We start from the raw sequence: 13,842 nt of genomic DNA on the forward strand, positions 1-13,842 counted from the left end.
GGGTGGGGGGGTAGTAGTGTGTGTGTGTAGAGGGGGTGGGGGGGTAGTAGTGTGTGTGTGTGTAGAGGGGGTGGGGGGTAGTAGTGTGTGTGTGTAGAGGGGGTGGGGGTTAGTAGTGTGTGTGTGTGTGTGTGTGTGTGTGTGTGTGTGTGTGTGTGTGTGTGTGTGTGTGTGTGTGTGTGTGTGTGTGTGTGTGTGTGTGTGTGTGGTTGATGTGGTGTTGACACGTTTCTTACAACATGTGGACTGATCCAGGATACTATATATTATAATCAGCAATGAGTTGGAAGCACTGGAAAAGGCAAGGACGTGTACAGATCAAACAAGCATTTCATGAATTGACTGTACAGCCTTGTTGGATATTTCTATATCACTGTCAACTGAAGTGGCATTGAGTGATTTCCATGGAGGATAGTAGACATGGAGTCAGCAAAACAATACTGTCCCTAAACCCATAGTCTCCATCTGTATACACTACCAATACACAATACAGTCCCAATTGTCACAGGCCGGCTCATAGCCTGTGGAAAAAATTAGGGGACATCAACAATAGGTATAGGCCAATCAAAAAGGTTGTTTATTGTAAACAAAAACTATTAACTAAACAAAGAAAAAGGAATGAGGTGTGGAAATGTCATAATGTAAGGTGTATGTAAGGTGCATGGATGCATGAATCTGTGTGTGTGAACATGACTGAGTGGAAACTAAGTTAACCTACAAAGGAACAAACAAAACAGGATCATACATGGAGGAGCAGGGAGAGAGAGTGATTAGTGAAGCAGTTTAAATACCCTGAGCCCAGGTGGCTCCAATCACCAACGACCCTCCTCTGCCTGCAGGAGGAACCGCCCCTGCACTGCAGAGGAGGAGCCGTGACACAATACCTATAGTCTCCATCTGTATACACTACCAATACACATTACAGTCCCAATACCTATAGTCTCCATCTGTATACACTACCAATACACATTACAGTCCCAATACCTATAGTCTCCATCTGTATACACTACCAATACACATTACAGTCCCAATACCTATAGTCTCCATCTGTATACACTACCAATACACAATACAGTCCCAATACCTGTAGTCTCCATCTGTATACACTACCAATACACATTACAGTCCCAATACCTATAGTCTCCATCTGTATACACTACCAATACACATTACAGTCCCAATACCTATAGTCTCCATCTGTATACACTACCAATACACATTACAGTCCCAATACCTATAGTCTCCATCTGTATACACTACCAATACACATTACAGTCCCAATACCTAAAGTCTCCATCTGTATACACTACCTATACACATTACAGTCCCAATACCTATAGTCTCCATCTGTATACACTACCAATACACAATACAGTCCCAATACCTATAGTCTCCATCTGTATACACTACCAATACACATTACAGTCCCAATACCTATAGTCACCATCTGTATACACTACCAATACACATTACAGTCCCAATACCTATAGTCTCCGTCTGTATACACTACCAATACACAATACAGTCCCAATACCTATAGTCTCCATCTGTATACACTACCAATACACATTACAGTCCCAATACCTATAGTCTCCATCTGTATACACTACCAATACACATTACAGTCCCAATACCTATAGTCTCCATCTGTATACACTACCAATACACATTACAGTCCCAATACATATAGTCTCCATCTGTATACACTACCAATACACAATACAGTCCCAATACCTATAGTCTCCGTCTGTATACACTACCAATACACATTACAGTCCCAATACCTGTAGTCTCCATCTGTATACACTACCAATACACATTACAGTACCAATACCTATAGTCTCCATCTGTATACACTACCAATACACATTACAGTCCCAATACCTATAGTCTCCATCTGTATACACTACCAATACACAATACAGTCCCAATACTTTTAGTCTCCATCTGTATACACTACCAATACACATTACAGTCCCAATACCTATAGTCTCCATCTGTATACACTACCAATACACAATACAGTCCCAATACCTATAGTATCCATCTGTATACACTACCAATACAAAATACAGTCCCAATACCTGTAGAGGGAACTAGGACACTACTGTAGAGGGAACTAGGACACTACTGTAGAGGGAACTAGGACACTACTGTAGAGGGAACTAGGACACTACTGTAGAGGGAACTAGGACACTACTGTAGAGGGAACTAGGACACTAGCGTAGAGGGAACTAGGACACTAGCGTAGAGGGAACTAGGACACTAGCGTAGAGGGAACTAGGACACTACTGTAGAGGGAACTAGGACACTACTGTAGAGGGAACTAGGACACTACTGTAGAGGGAACTAGGACACTACTGTAGAGGGAACTAGGACACTACTGTAGAGGGAACTAGATCACTACTGTAGAGGGAACTAGGACACTACTGTAGAGGGAACTAGGACACTACTGTAGAGGGAACTAGAACACTACTGTAGAGGGAACTAGGACACTACTGTAGAGGGAACTAGATCACTACTGTAGAGGGAACTAGATCACTACTGTAGAGGGAACTAGATCACTACTGTAGAGGGAACTAGATCACTACTGTAGAGGGAACTAGGACACTACTGTAGAGGGAAAACAGGTTTGTCTGGGCAGGAGTGAGAACAGGTTGGTCTGGGCAGGGTGAAAACAGGTGGGTCTGGGCAGGGTGAAAACAGGTGGGTCTGGGCAGGGTGAAAACAGGTGGGTCTGGGCAGGGTGAAAACAGGTGGGTCTGGGCAGGGGGAAAACAGGTGGGTCTGGGCAGGGGGAAAACAGGTGGGTCTGGGCAGGGGGAAAACAGGTGGGTCTGGGCAGGGGGAAAACAGGTGGGTCTGGGCAGGGGGAAAACAGGTGGGTCTGGGCAGGGGGAAAACAGGTGGGTCTGGGCAGGGTGAAAACAGGTGGGTCTGGGCAGGGGGAAAACAGGTGGGTCTGGGCAGGGGGAAAACAGGTGGGTCTGGGCAGGGGGAAAACAGGTGGGTCTGGGCAGGGGGAAAACAGGTGGGTCTGGGCAGGGGGAAAACAGGTGGGTCTGGGCAGGGGGAAAACAGGTGGGTCTGGGCAGGAGGAAAACAGGTGGGTCTGGGCAGGGTGAGAACAGGTGGGTCTGGGCAGGGTGAGAACAGGTGGGTCTGGGCAGGGTGAGAACAGGTGGGTCTGGGCAGGGTGAGAACAGGTGGGTCTGGGCAGGGTGAGAACAGGTGGGTCTGGGCAGGGTGAGAACAGTTGGGTCTGGGCAGGGGGAAAACAGGTGGGTCTGGGCAGGGGGAAAACAGGTGGGTCTGGGCAGGGGGAAAACAGGTGGGTCTGGGCAGGGGGAAAACAGGTGGGTCTGGGCAGGGGGAAAACAGGTGGGTCTGGGCAGGGTGAGAACAGGTGGGTCTGGGCAGGGTGAGAACAGGTGGGTCTGGGCAGGGTGAGAACAGGTGGTCTGGGCAGGGTGAGAACAGGTGGGTCTGGGCAGGGTGAGAACAGGTGGGTCTGGGCAGGGTGAGAACAGGTGGGTCTGGGCAGGGTGAGAACAGGTGGGTGTGGGAAGGGTGAGAACAGGTGGGTGTGGGAAGGGTGAGAACAGGTGGGTCTGGGCAGGGTGAGAACAGGTGGGTCTGGGCAGGGTGAGAACAGGTGGGTCTGGGCAGGGTGATGTTGAATCAGACTTCAATAGTAATATTTGATACAGTGAAAGTGTACATAGAACGTGTCACTGTGAAAGTAAAGAGAAAGAGCTGTTCCTTGAAATTGTAAAGTAGTGGTAGTGTAGTCAATCAATCAATCAATCAATCAATCCATCAATCAATCAAATGTATTTATAAAGACCTTCTTACATCAGCTGATGTCACATAGTGCTGTTCAGAAACCCAGCCTAAAACCCCAAACAGCAAGCAACGCAGGTATAGAAGCATGTGATGGTTTAGTGTAGTGATGGTTTAGTGGAATGGAATAGAAGTCCCAAAATGTTACAACCCCGTGCTTCGCCACAGGTGTGAGTTTTAAATCTTATCAGAAACATCATATCGTCGTGTGTGTTTTGATCAATTATAGTATTGAGTCTTTGAACATCAGGGAAATACTTCTTATTTATGAAACAGCTAACGATCTTTCCTCAACATTACTACAACCACTAACGATCTTTCCTCAACATTACTACAACCACTAACGATCTTTCCTCAACACTTCAACATTACTACAACCACTAACGATCTTTCTCAACATTACTACAACCACTAACGATCTTTCCTCAACACTTCAACATTACTACAACCACTAACGATCTTTCCTCAACATTACTACAACCACTAACGATCTTTCCTCAACACTTCAACATTACTACAACCACTAACGAACTTTCCTCAACATTACTACAACCACTAACGATCTTTCCTCAACATTACTACAACCACTAACGATCTTTCCTCAACACTTCAACATTACTACAACCACTAACGATCTTTCCTCAACATTACTACAACCACTAACGATCTTTCCTCAACACTTCAACATTACTACAACCACTAACGAACTTTCCTCAACATTACTACAACCACTAACGATCTTTCCTCAACATTACTACAACCACTAACGATCTTTCCTCAACATTACTACAACCACTAACAATCTTTCCTCAACATTACTACAACCACTAACGATCTTTCCTCAACATTACTACAACCACTAACGATCTTTCTCAACATTACTACAACCACTAACGATCTATCCTCAACACTTCAACATTACTACAACCACTAACGATCTTTCCTCAACATTACTACAACCACTAACGATCTATCCTCAACATTACTACAACCACTAACGATCTTTCTCAACATTACTACAACCACTAACAATCTTTCTTCAACATTACTACAACCACTAACGAACTTTCCTCAACATTACTACAACCACTAACGATCTTTCCTCAACATTACTACAACCACTAACGATCTATCCTCAACACTTCAACATTACTACAACCACTAACGAACTTTCCTCAACATTACTACAACCACTAACGAACTTTCCTCAACATTACTACAACCACTAACGATCTTTCCTCAACATTACTACAACCACTAAAAATCTTTCCTCAACACTTCAACATTACTTCGATAGTGATACATATGCCAAAATAAAAAAGGCATCTGTTTTGCAAGGTGGCTGCTATGTGCTGTATAGGCCTTCATCGGACTGTAGCTTTGCCAAAAGGAGAGGGGAAGCTGCTTGGTTTCAGAAGGCGCCAGGCCCAGCTCACCAGGGGTCAGTCTTTGATGGTGTGTGTGTGTGTGTGTGTGTGTGTGTGTGTGTGTGTGTGTGTGTGTGTGTGTGTGTGTGTGTGTGTGTGTGTAGGGGCAATGCTCTGCTCACCTGCGGGCAGTCTTTGATGTAGTGTCCTTTGTTGAAGCAGAGATGGCACAGGTAGCAGGGCGGAGGTCGCTTGCTGGGTTTGCGTGACTCAGAGGAGAGGGAAAGGTCAGAGAAGTGGTCCGTCAGAGAATTCAAGCCGTCTACGATGTTGCTGAGCGAGCCGTAGGGAGAGGACCTTCTATACAAATTGTTGTTTAAGGCCTGCGGACAGAAAACAATGAGGACTCTATTCAATCTGTAGCACTGAACATCTACTATATAGCGCAATGGAAAATGAAAGGCAACATTGCCACGGTCAAGAAGACTGCATTCCCGGGTAAAGCAGCATATGCCGGCTCAATCGGAAATTACCTTTACATTTTAACACGCATCTTCCATGATACTTTGGCGATACGGATTGAATAGAGCCCTGAGTGAAATATGGGCTTGAAATTTAGTTGATAACAATTTTCTCAATTTGGCATTAAAGTAATGGGCATTAAAGAATTTTGGCATTAAAGAATTGAATCTTGCTGAAAATGTCAATTACAGACGAGCCTGTATCTAACACTGCATTGAATGAATAACACATGGTTTAGAGCATGTTAAAAAGGTACAATCTGGGATATTAGGCCTAAACAGGATTGTGCCAATTAGCTGACAGAGTGCAGATAGATAAATGGCAGGGCTCCTACAGTTGTCTGTCTGTCTGTCTGTCTGTCTGTCTGTCTGTCTGTCTGTCTGTCTGTCTGTCTGTCTGTCTGTCTGTCTGTCTGTGCCATTACAGTACTGCCTATCTATCTGTCTGTGCCACAACACCAGACCTTGATAGATTTTCCTGTCTGCTAGTCTCCTCACTCTGCACAACAGAAGTGGACATTATTTTATCTTTCCAGATGTGTTGTCATTCCCTCTATGAGCAGAAAGAATTCCATTTCCTGAGAGGAACAGAATGCCTTTGTCAAGGATCATTTTCTGATTCCCTCTTTTGAGTTGGCACAATCAGTACCATTGTATCTATGATCCGGATATGAACCCTGACTATAGCACCAGTGTGTGAAGAAGCAACAAGCAACAAGCTGTTGTGCTGTTTTATTCAGTAAAAGTCCTTACGTACTATGTGTTGTGGAATGGAACTGGATCAGGACGCAAGCGAGGCAATTTCCAGCGCATTGGGCGATGTCATAAATCCACAAATTCGCTACGTAAAACACAACCGTGTTACGTTGTCTATATGAGTAATCAACTCCCTGTACCACATGGCAGTGTGTACGACTGTTAATCATTCACTTTGAAAGATTAACCAGCCACCTCTACATCAGTAATGATGTTGATGACTGAGAGGCATTAATCACAGAAATATACTTATATAGATTATGGGTTATACACTAACCATGGGTCATACTGTACACTAACCATGGGTCATACTGTACACTAACCATGGGTCATACTGTACACTAACCATGGGTCATACACTAACCATGGGTCATACTGTACACTAACCATGGGTCATACTGTACACTAACCATGGGTCATACTGTACACTAACCATGGGTCATACTGTACACTAACCATGGGTCATACACTAACCATGGGTCATACTGTATACTAACCATGGGTCATACTGTACACTAACCATGGGTCATACTGTACACTAACCATGGGTCATACACTAACCATGGGTCATACTGTACACTAACCATGGGTCATACTGTACACTAACCATGGGTCATACACTAACCATGGGTCATACACTAACCATGGGTCATACTGTACACTAACCATGGGCCATACTGTACACTAACCATGGGTCATACTTTACACTAACCATGGGTTATACACTAACCATGGGTCATACACTAACCATGGGTCATACTGTACACTAACCATGGGTCATACACTAACCCAGGGTCATACACTAACCTAGGGTCATACACTAACCCAGGGTCATACTGTACACTAACCATGGGTTATACAGTAACCATGGGTCATATTGTGCACTAACCCAGGGTCATACACTAACCCAGGGTCATCATAGCAGCTACAACTTCAAACAGCATATAGAATCATTCCAAGTATTTAATGAATGCTCTAGTGGATATCGTCATAACGCCACTGTCTCCACCATGACAGCTACTAGAACACATTCAAGCATTTATGAATTGGCAATTACACGGTGACAGGGTGACGCTGAGGCTCACTTTTACACTTTAAAACGTACGCCGAGCAAAAAAACATTGATCGCAAGGTTAAACACACCTTACTCATACAGTATATGTAGAAGTCTACTTTTAACAATTGCCACTGAACATTTTACTAAAACACATTTACTTGAGGAACAGATATAAAGTCTGGTAACAGAGTCGTAACGGAACAGTAACAAATGTTATGTTAGCACATTTACCAAAAAAAAAAACTCTTAAATATCTACTCCGAATTAATATTCAAAAATGTCTGCAGAAAGAGTGGGGAGTAATTAAACTACAGTAGGTGAAGCGGATCAACACCCGGTAATAGAATGATAGTAACAGAATGGCATCATGGGTACTTGATCTGTGCATAATTATGAATGGCATTCTCTTCACGGTGATGCATCCTGGATATGTACACAAAGGTAGATATATGCATTATGGGTATTATTCTAGTGAGCTCTGCCAGTGTCCGCCCCCAAAACAAGACCACATTTGGTTGGTCCAGACTGGACCAAATTTGTACAAATCACAGACATCTGTGTTTCATAAGTTTGTACATCACAGTACAGCACAGTAGAGATCATTAGAGTACAGTATAGTAGAGTACAGTACAGCACAGCTCAGTATAGTAGAGTAAAGTATATTACGTTATGCTGTACTATACTCATGTGTGCTCTACTCTACTGAACTATACTGAACTACACTATACCGAACTACACTATACCGAACTACACTATACTGTCCTGAACTCTACTGTCCTGAACTACACTCTACTGTACCGAATTCTACTGAACTGATCTCTACCATATTGTACTGAACTATACTATACTATACTGTACTCTACTGAACTGAACTCTACTGAATTGTACTGAACTGAATTATACTGAACTATACTATACTGTACTCTACTGAACTGAACTCTACTGAACTGAATTATACTGAACTATACTATACTGAACTACACTATACTGAACTACACTATACCGTACTCTACTGTACTGAACTCTACACTACTGAACTGAACTCTACTGTACTGAAATGAATTCTACTGTACTGAACTATACTATACTGAGCTCTACTGAACTGAACTCTACTCTACTGAACTCTATTGAACTCTACTCTATTGAACTCTACTGAACTATACTGAACTGAACTATAATATACTGTACTGAACTCTTCTGTACTGAACTCTACTGAACTATAATGAACTGAAATCTACTGTACTGAACTACACTATACTGAACTCTACCGTACGGAACTATACCATACGGAACTATACCATACGGAACTATACCGAACTATACCGAACTCTACTGAACTCTACTGAACTCTACTGAACTCTACCCTACTGAACTAAACTCTACTGAACTAAACTCTACTCTACTGAACTAAACTCTACTCTACTGAACTAAACTCTACTCTACTGAACTAAACTCTACTGAACTAAACTCTACTGAACTAAACTCTACTCTACTGAACTAAACTCTACTCTACTGAACTAAACTCTACTCTACTGAACTGAACTCTACTCTACTGAACTGAACTCTACTCTACTGAACTGAACTCTACTAAACTCTACTCTACTAAACTCTACTCTACTAAACTCTACTAAACTCTACTCTACTAAACTCTACTCTACTAAACTCTACTCTACTCTACTAAACTCTACTCTACTCTACTAAACTCTACTCTACTCTACTAAACTCTACTCTACTCTACTAAACTCTACTCTACTAAACTAAACTCTACTCTACTCTACTAAACTAAACTGAACTCTACTGAACTCTACTCTACTGAACTCTACTCTACTGAACTCTACTCTACTCTACTGAACTCTACTCTACTGAACTCTACTCTACTCTACTCTACTGAACTCTACTGAACTCTACTGAACTCTACTGAACTATACTGAAATGAACGATAATATACTCTACTGAACTATAATGAACTGAAATCTTCTGTACTGAACTACACTATACTGCACTCTACTGTACTGAACTACACCCTACTTAACTCTACTGTCCTGAACTCCACTGTCCTGAACTATACTGAACTCTACTGCACTGAACTCTACCGTACTCTACTCTACTGAACTATAGTATACTATACTGAACTCTACTGAACTCTACTCTACTGAACTGAACAGATTTATACTCAACTATACTGAACTGAATTATACTCAACTATACTGAACTCTACTGTACTGAACTCTACTGTCCTGAACTACACTCTACTGTCTACACTATACTGAACTACACTATACCGTACTCTACTGAACTCTACTGTACTGAACTCTACTCTACACTACTGAACTATAATGAAATGAACTCTACTGTACTGAACTGAACTCTACTGAACTGAACTCTACTCTACTGTACTGAACTCTACTCTACTGTACTGAACTATACTGAACCGAACTCTACTCTACTGAACTCTACTGTACTGTACTGAACTCTACTGTACTGAACTACACCCTACGGAACTACACCCTACGGAACTCTACTCTACTGTCCTGAACTGAATTGAACTACACTGAACTCTACTGCACTGAACTATACCATACTCTACTGAACTCTACTCTACTGAACTATAATATACTATACTGAACTCTACTGAACTGAACTCTACTGAACTGAACTATACTCTACTGTATCGAATTCTACTGAACTGATCTCAACTATACTATACTGAACTATACTATACTGTACTCTAATGTACTGAACTATACTCTACTGAACTCTACTGTACTGAACTACACTGAACTACACTATACCGTACTCTACTGAACTCTACTGTACTGAACTCTACTGAACTATAATTTACTCTACTGAACTCTACTGAACTGAACTCTACTGTACTGAACTCTACTGTACTGAACTCTACTGTACTGAACTCTACTGAACTCTACTATACTGAACTCTACTGTACTGAACTGATCTCTACTCGAATGTACTGAACTATACTCTACTGAAATATACTGAACTGAACTATACTGTATTATACTGAATTCTACTGAACTGATCTCTACTGTACTGAATTCTACTGAACTGATCTCTAATGTACTGTACTGAACTATATTATACTGCGTTCTACTGTACTGAACTACACTCTACTAAAATATACTGAATTATACTCTACTGAACTATATTGAACAATACTCTACTGAACTATACTGAACTCTACTGTACTGAAATATAATATACTGAACTATACCACCCTATAGTCTACTGAGCTATACTGAAGTATACTCTCATGTACTATGCTGAACTATACTATACCGCACTATACTCTACTGTACTATACTGAACTATACTCTCATGTACTATGCTGGACTATACTGTGCTGTACTCTACTGAGCTATAGTGTACTGAACTGAAATATACTGAACTATACTGTACTGAACCCTACTCTACTGAACTATACTGTACTGAACTATACTGTAATGTGCTCTACTACAATTCTGGTTTGTGACTACTATGATTTGGCCAATTCAATTACAGTCATTATATAACTTATTTTTCGGTCACCCTGTTCACGTTTTGGTAACAGAGTGAAGCTTTTTAGTCACTTAATAATTCAGAAACAAACTTGATTTCAGTAAAAAAAAAAAAACAATTGGTAGGTCTACCTTTACGTGTTACTTTAGTGAACTTTCATGATCCTCCCTCCTCACGAGGGAGAGAAATTAGAAAATATCTTTAAAATATGTGGGTTTTTGGTTCACAGAATGACAAGACATTAGCTAATATTTCTTAAACTTACAGAACTCAAATAATTAATGCAAAACTAAATATAAATGTTGCTATTAGTTGTCAGGAGTCTTTACTTCAAAATGATTGTGTTTTTTTATGTATTTCTAATACCTATTAAGACTTTTTTTAGGAGATGTTTTTCAAGACCCCTTTTCCATCTGTGTCACCATAAATCTGTTTATTTTAGGTTGGAAAATGGTTGAACGATGCCTTGATTTTAATTTCATTTGACACCAAATTTGATTTGCTCCTATAAACTTCACGTTGATGTTTTTATCGAGGACCCCCCCCCCCTCCCTCCCAAAAAAAGCACACCTATTCCTCTGGGCAAACGTAGTGTACTATATAGCGAATAAGATACAGCCTAGCTTTCTGTAGCATATCTCACAAGCCAAATAAATCCTAGTTTCTTCCTCACCGCGTCTGATGAATGTGGTATTCTACTTGACATACTGCACCGGTCTATATGTCAGACTTCTCTGGAGAGGGATGGTAATCGAATCGAGCACCACCACCAGCATCAGCAGGCCCCATGCAGTATAGGTACATTGCATAGGGTCTACGTCCAAAACGGCACCCTATTCCCTATATAGTGCACTACTTTTGACTGTAGCCCTATGGTCCCTGGTCAAAAATAGTGCACTACTTAGGGAATAGGGTGCCAATTGGGATGTAGACTTTTTCAACTCGCCCTACCTCCCCTGGCAGCCCACTGACATCAGAACAGTCTCAACACACCAGGCACTATGTACTGTGTAAGAGGGGCTCATTCATACTATAGCCTACATACAGCTAATCACCAGTCACCACACTGTTGTGGCCCAATGGAGGCATGTATGTCAGAGCTTGGGATTTACTGTATGTTTGCTGTACGTTTGCTGTACGTTTACTGTACGTTTACTGTACGTCCAACTAAAATAATATTGTAAGTGGGTCATGGATTAAAATGTGGAAATATGTAGGACGGCACATTGGATTGGTAAATTATTATTATCATTTTATTTTATTTAACCTTTATATTTAACTAGGCTAGTCAGTTAAGAACAAATTCTTATTTACAATGACGTTCTACACCGGCCAAACCCAGACGAAGCTGGGCCAATTGTGCGCCGCCCTATGGGATTCCCAATCACGGCCGGTTGTGATATAGCCTGGATTCGAACCAGGGTCTGTGGTGACGCCTCTAGCACTGAGATGCAGTGCCTTAGACCTCAGGGGCTGTGCTTTCATTCTTAAAATGGGACCGTAAGATTTGTAGCCCTATGGGTTGAGAATAATAATTATTATTATTATAATAATCAAAACCAAATTATATACGAAAATATTTGTGCATGCTTCAAGCATACAGTATACAGCTTTTATGTTCAATTTGAGACAAAAATATGGTTAAATGTGTTAATTGCAATGACAATATTATAATTGTTCTATGAATGACAGAATACAATATTGGATTAAGTTCAATCAAAGTTGTTTGGCATGACATACTCTACAGTTTGTACAAAATCACATATTTCATAGTTTGTTTTTTTAAATAAACTTTTCACAGCTTTACCTCATTCCTCTGGAGCTGCAAGAAGTTGTTAAGATAGTTGAAGTTGAGCGCAGAGCTCAGGTCGACAGCAGCAGCGGACCGCTGTTTGTAGTTGTTCAGGTCCGGTGGAGAACTCTCAGAATCCGGTCTGAACGCATCGAAGTCATTGGTCTGGTGGGAGTCTTGTAGAGACAAATAGATCCAGTTCAGTAGTTGTGCTGGTTGATACACAGATGAACCCGTATCTATGGCAGACATCATGTTGATCTTTGGAAGAGGAACGCACAGCGCGTCTTGAAGTTAAAGCGCCTCCGGAGTTATTGCTGCAGAATTAGGCTACCAAAACCAAATCACCTAAACCTGATACAAAAATAAATCCTTTCCACCTCTTTAACCTGCTAAAAAAAAATCCTTGCATTCACCTCAAAGAGCCCTCTTGGACTCCAATCCCTGGATTATGGTCACGGGAGAACCGTGATAAACGCATGACAGGGCAAAACGTTCGTGCCAGTCAAAATATATGTGGACTCCACTCTGTAGCCCATCTCCACTCACCGTAGACCACAGCGGGGACGAGCTCAGCTCATTGCATATTCTCTCTCGGTTATTGGAGTGCTTCATTATGAATAGCTAGCAGGTCTGATAGAGCCCCACAGTGGAGGTGTCACAATACCCATAAAACCTTGCGGTCAATCAGGAAAATGGTTCCTATCATTTTTCCCATAGGGGATTTTAGAAACACTTAAAATAAAGGCTGTGTTTCGTGTAGGCTTAACCTGGCGTGATTTTTTTGATAACCGTGTAAATCTATTTCGGACAAAGGTAACTTTTGATAATATATTCGGCTCTATTTACACTCAGATTCGAAAATGCTAATTAGCATCACAGTAAACATCTTGCAAAACTACAAAACCCTGAAAGCTCCTGCATGTCATCTCCAGCTGACACCTTTTCTAACAGGTATTGTGTCAATTTAAAGCATGCACAAGACAGTTC

At 41.5% G+C, this 13,842-nt stretch overlaps 1 protein-coding gene across 1 annotated transcript in view; it reads right to left on the minus strand.

Moving 5' to 3' along the window:
• The window catches only part of LOC115155620 (zinc finger CCHC domain-containing protein 24), a 36,503-nt gene extending 23,026 nt beyond the window's left edge, over positions 1-13,477 (minus strand). Inside the window, exons 1-2 of the mRNA XM_029702414.1 lie at positions 12,868-13,477; positions 5,393-5,593 (exon numbers count right to left, since the gene is read on the minus strand). Of these exons, the coding sequence (XP_029558274.1) occupies positions 5,393-5,593; positions 12,868-13,107 (441 nt within the window). The 5' untranslated portion in view covers positions 13,108-13,477. The remainder of the gene's footprint in view (positions 1-5,392; positions 5,594-12,867) is intronic.
• Between the last annotated feature and the right edge of the window lie 365 nt (positions 13,478-13,842).

Source organism: Salmo trutta, chromosome 2, assembly GCF_901001165.1.
Source record: "Salmo trutta chromosome 2, fSalTru1.1, whole genome shotgun sequence".
NCBI lineage: Eukaryota > Metazoa > Chordata > Actinopteri > Salmoniformes > Salmonidae > Salmo > Salmo trutta.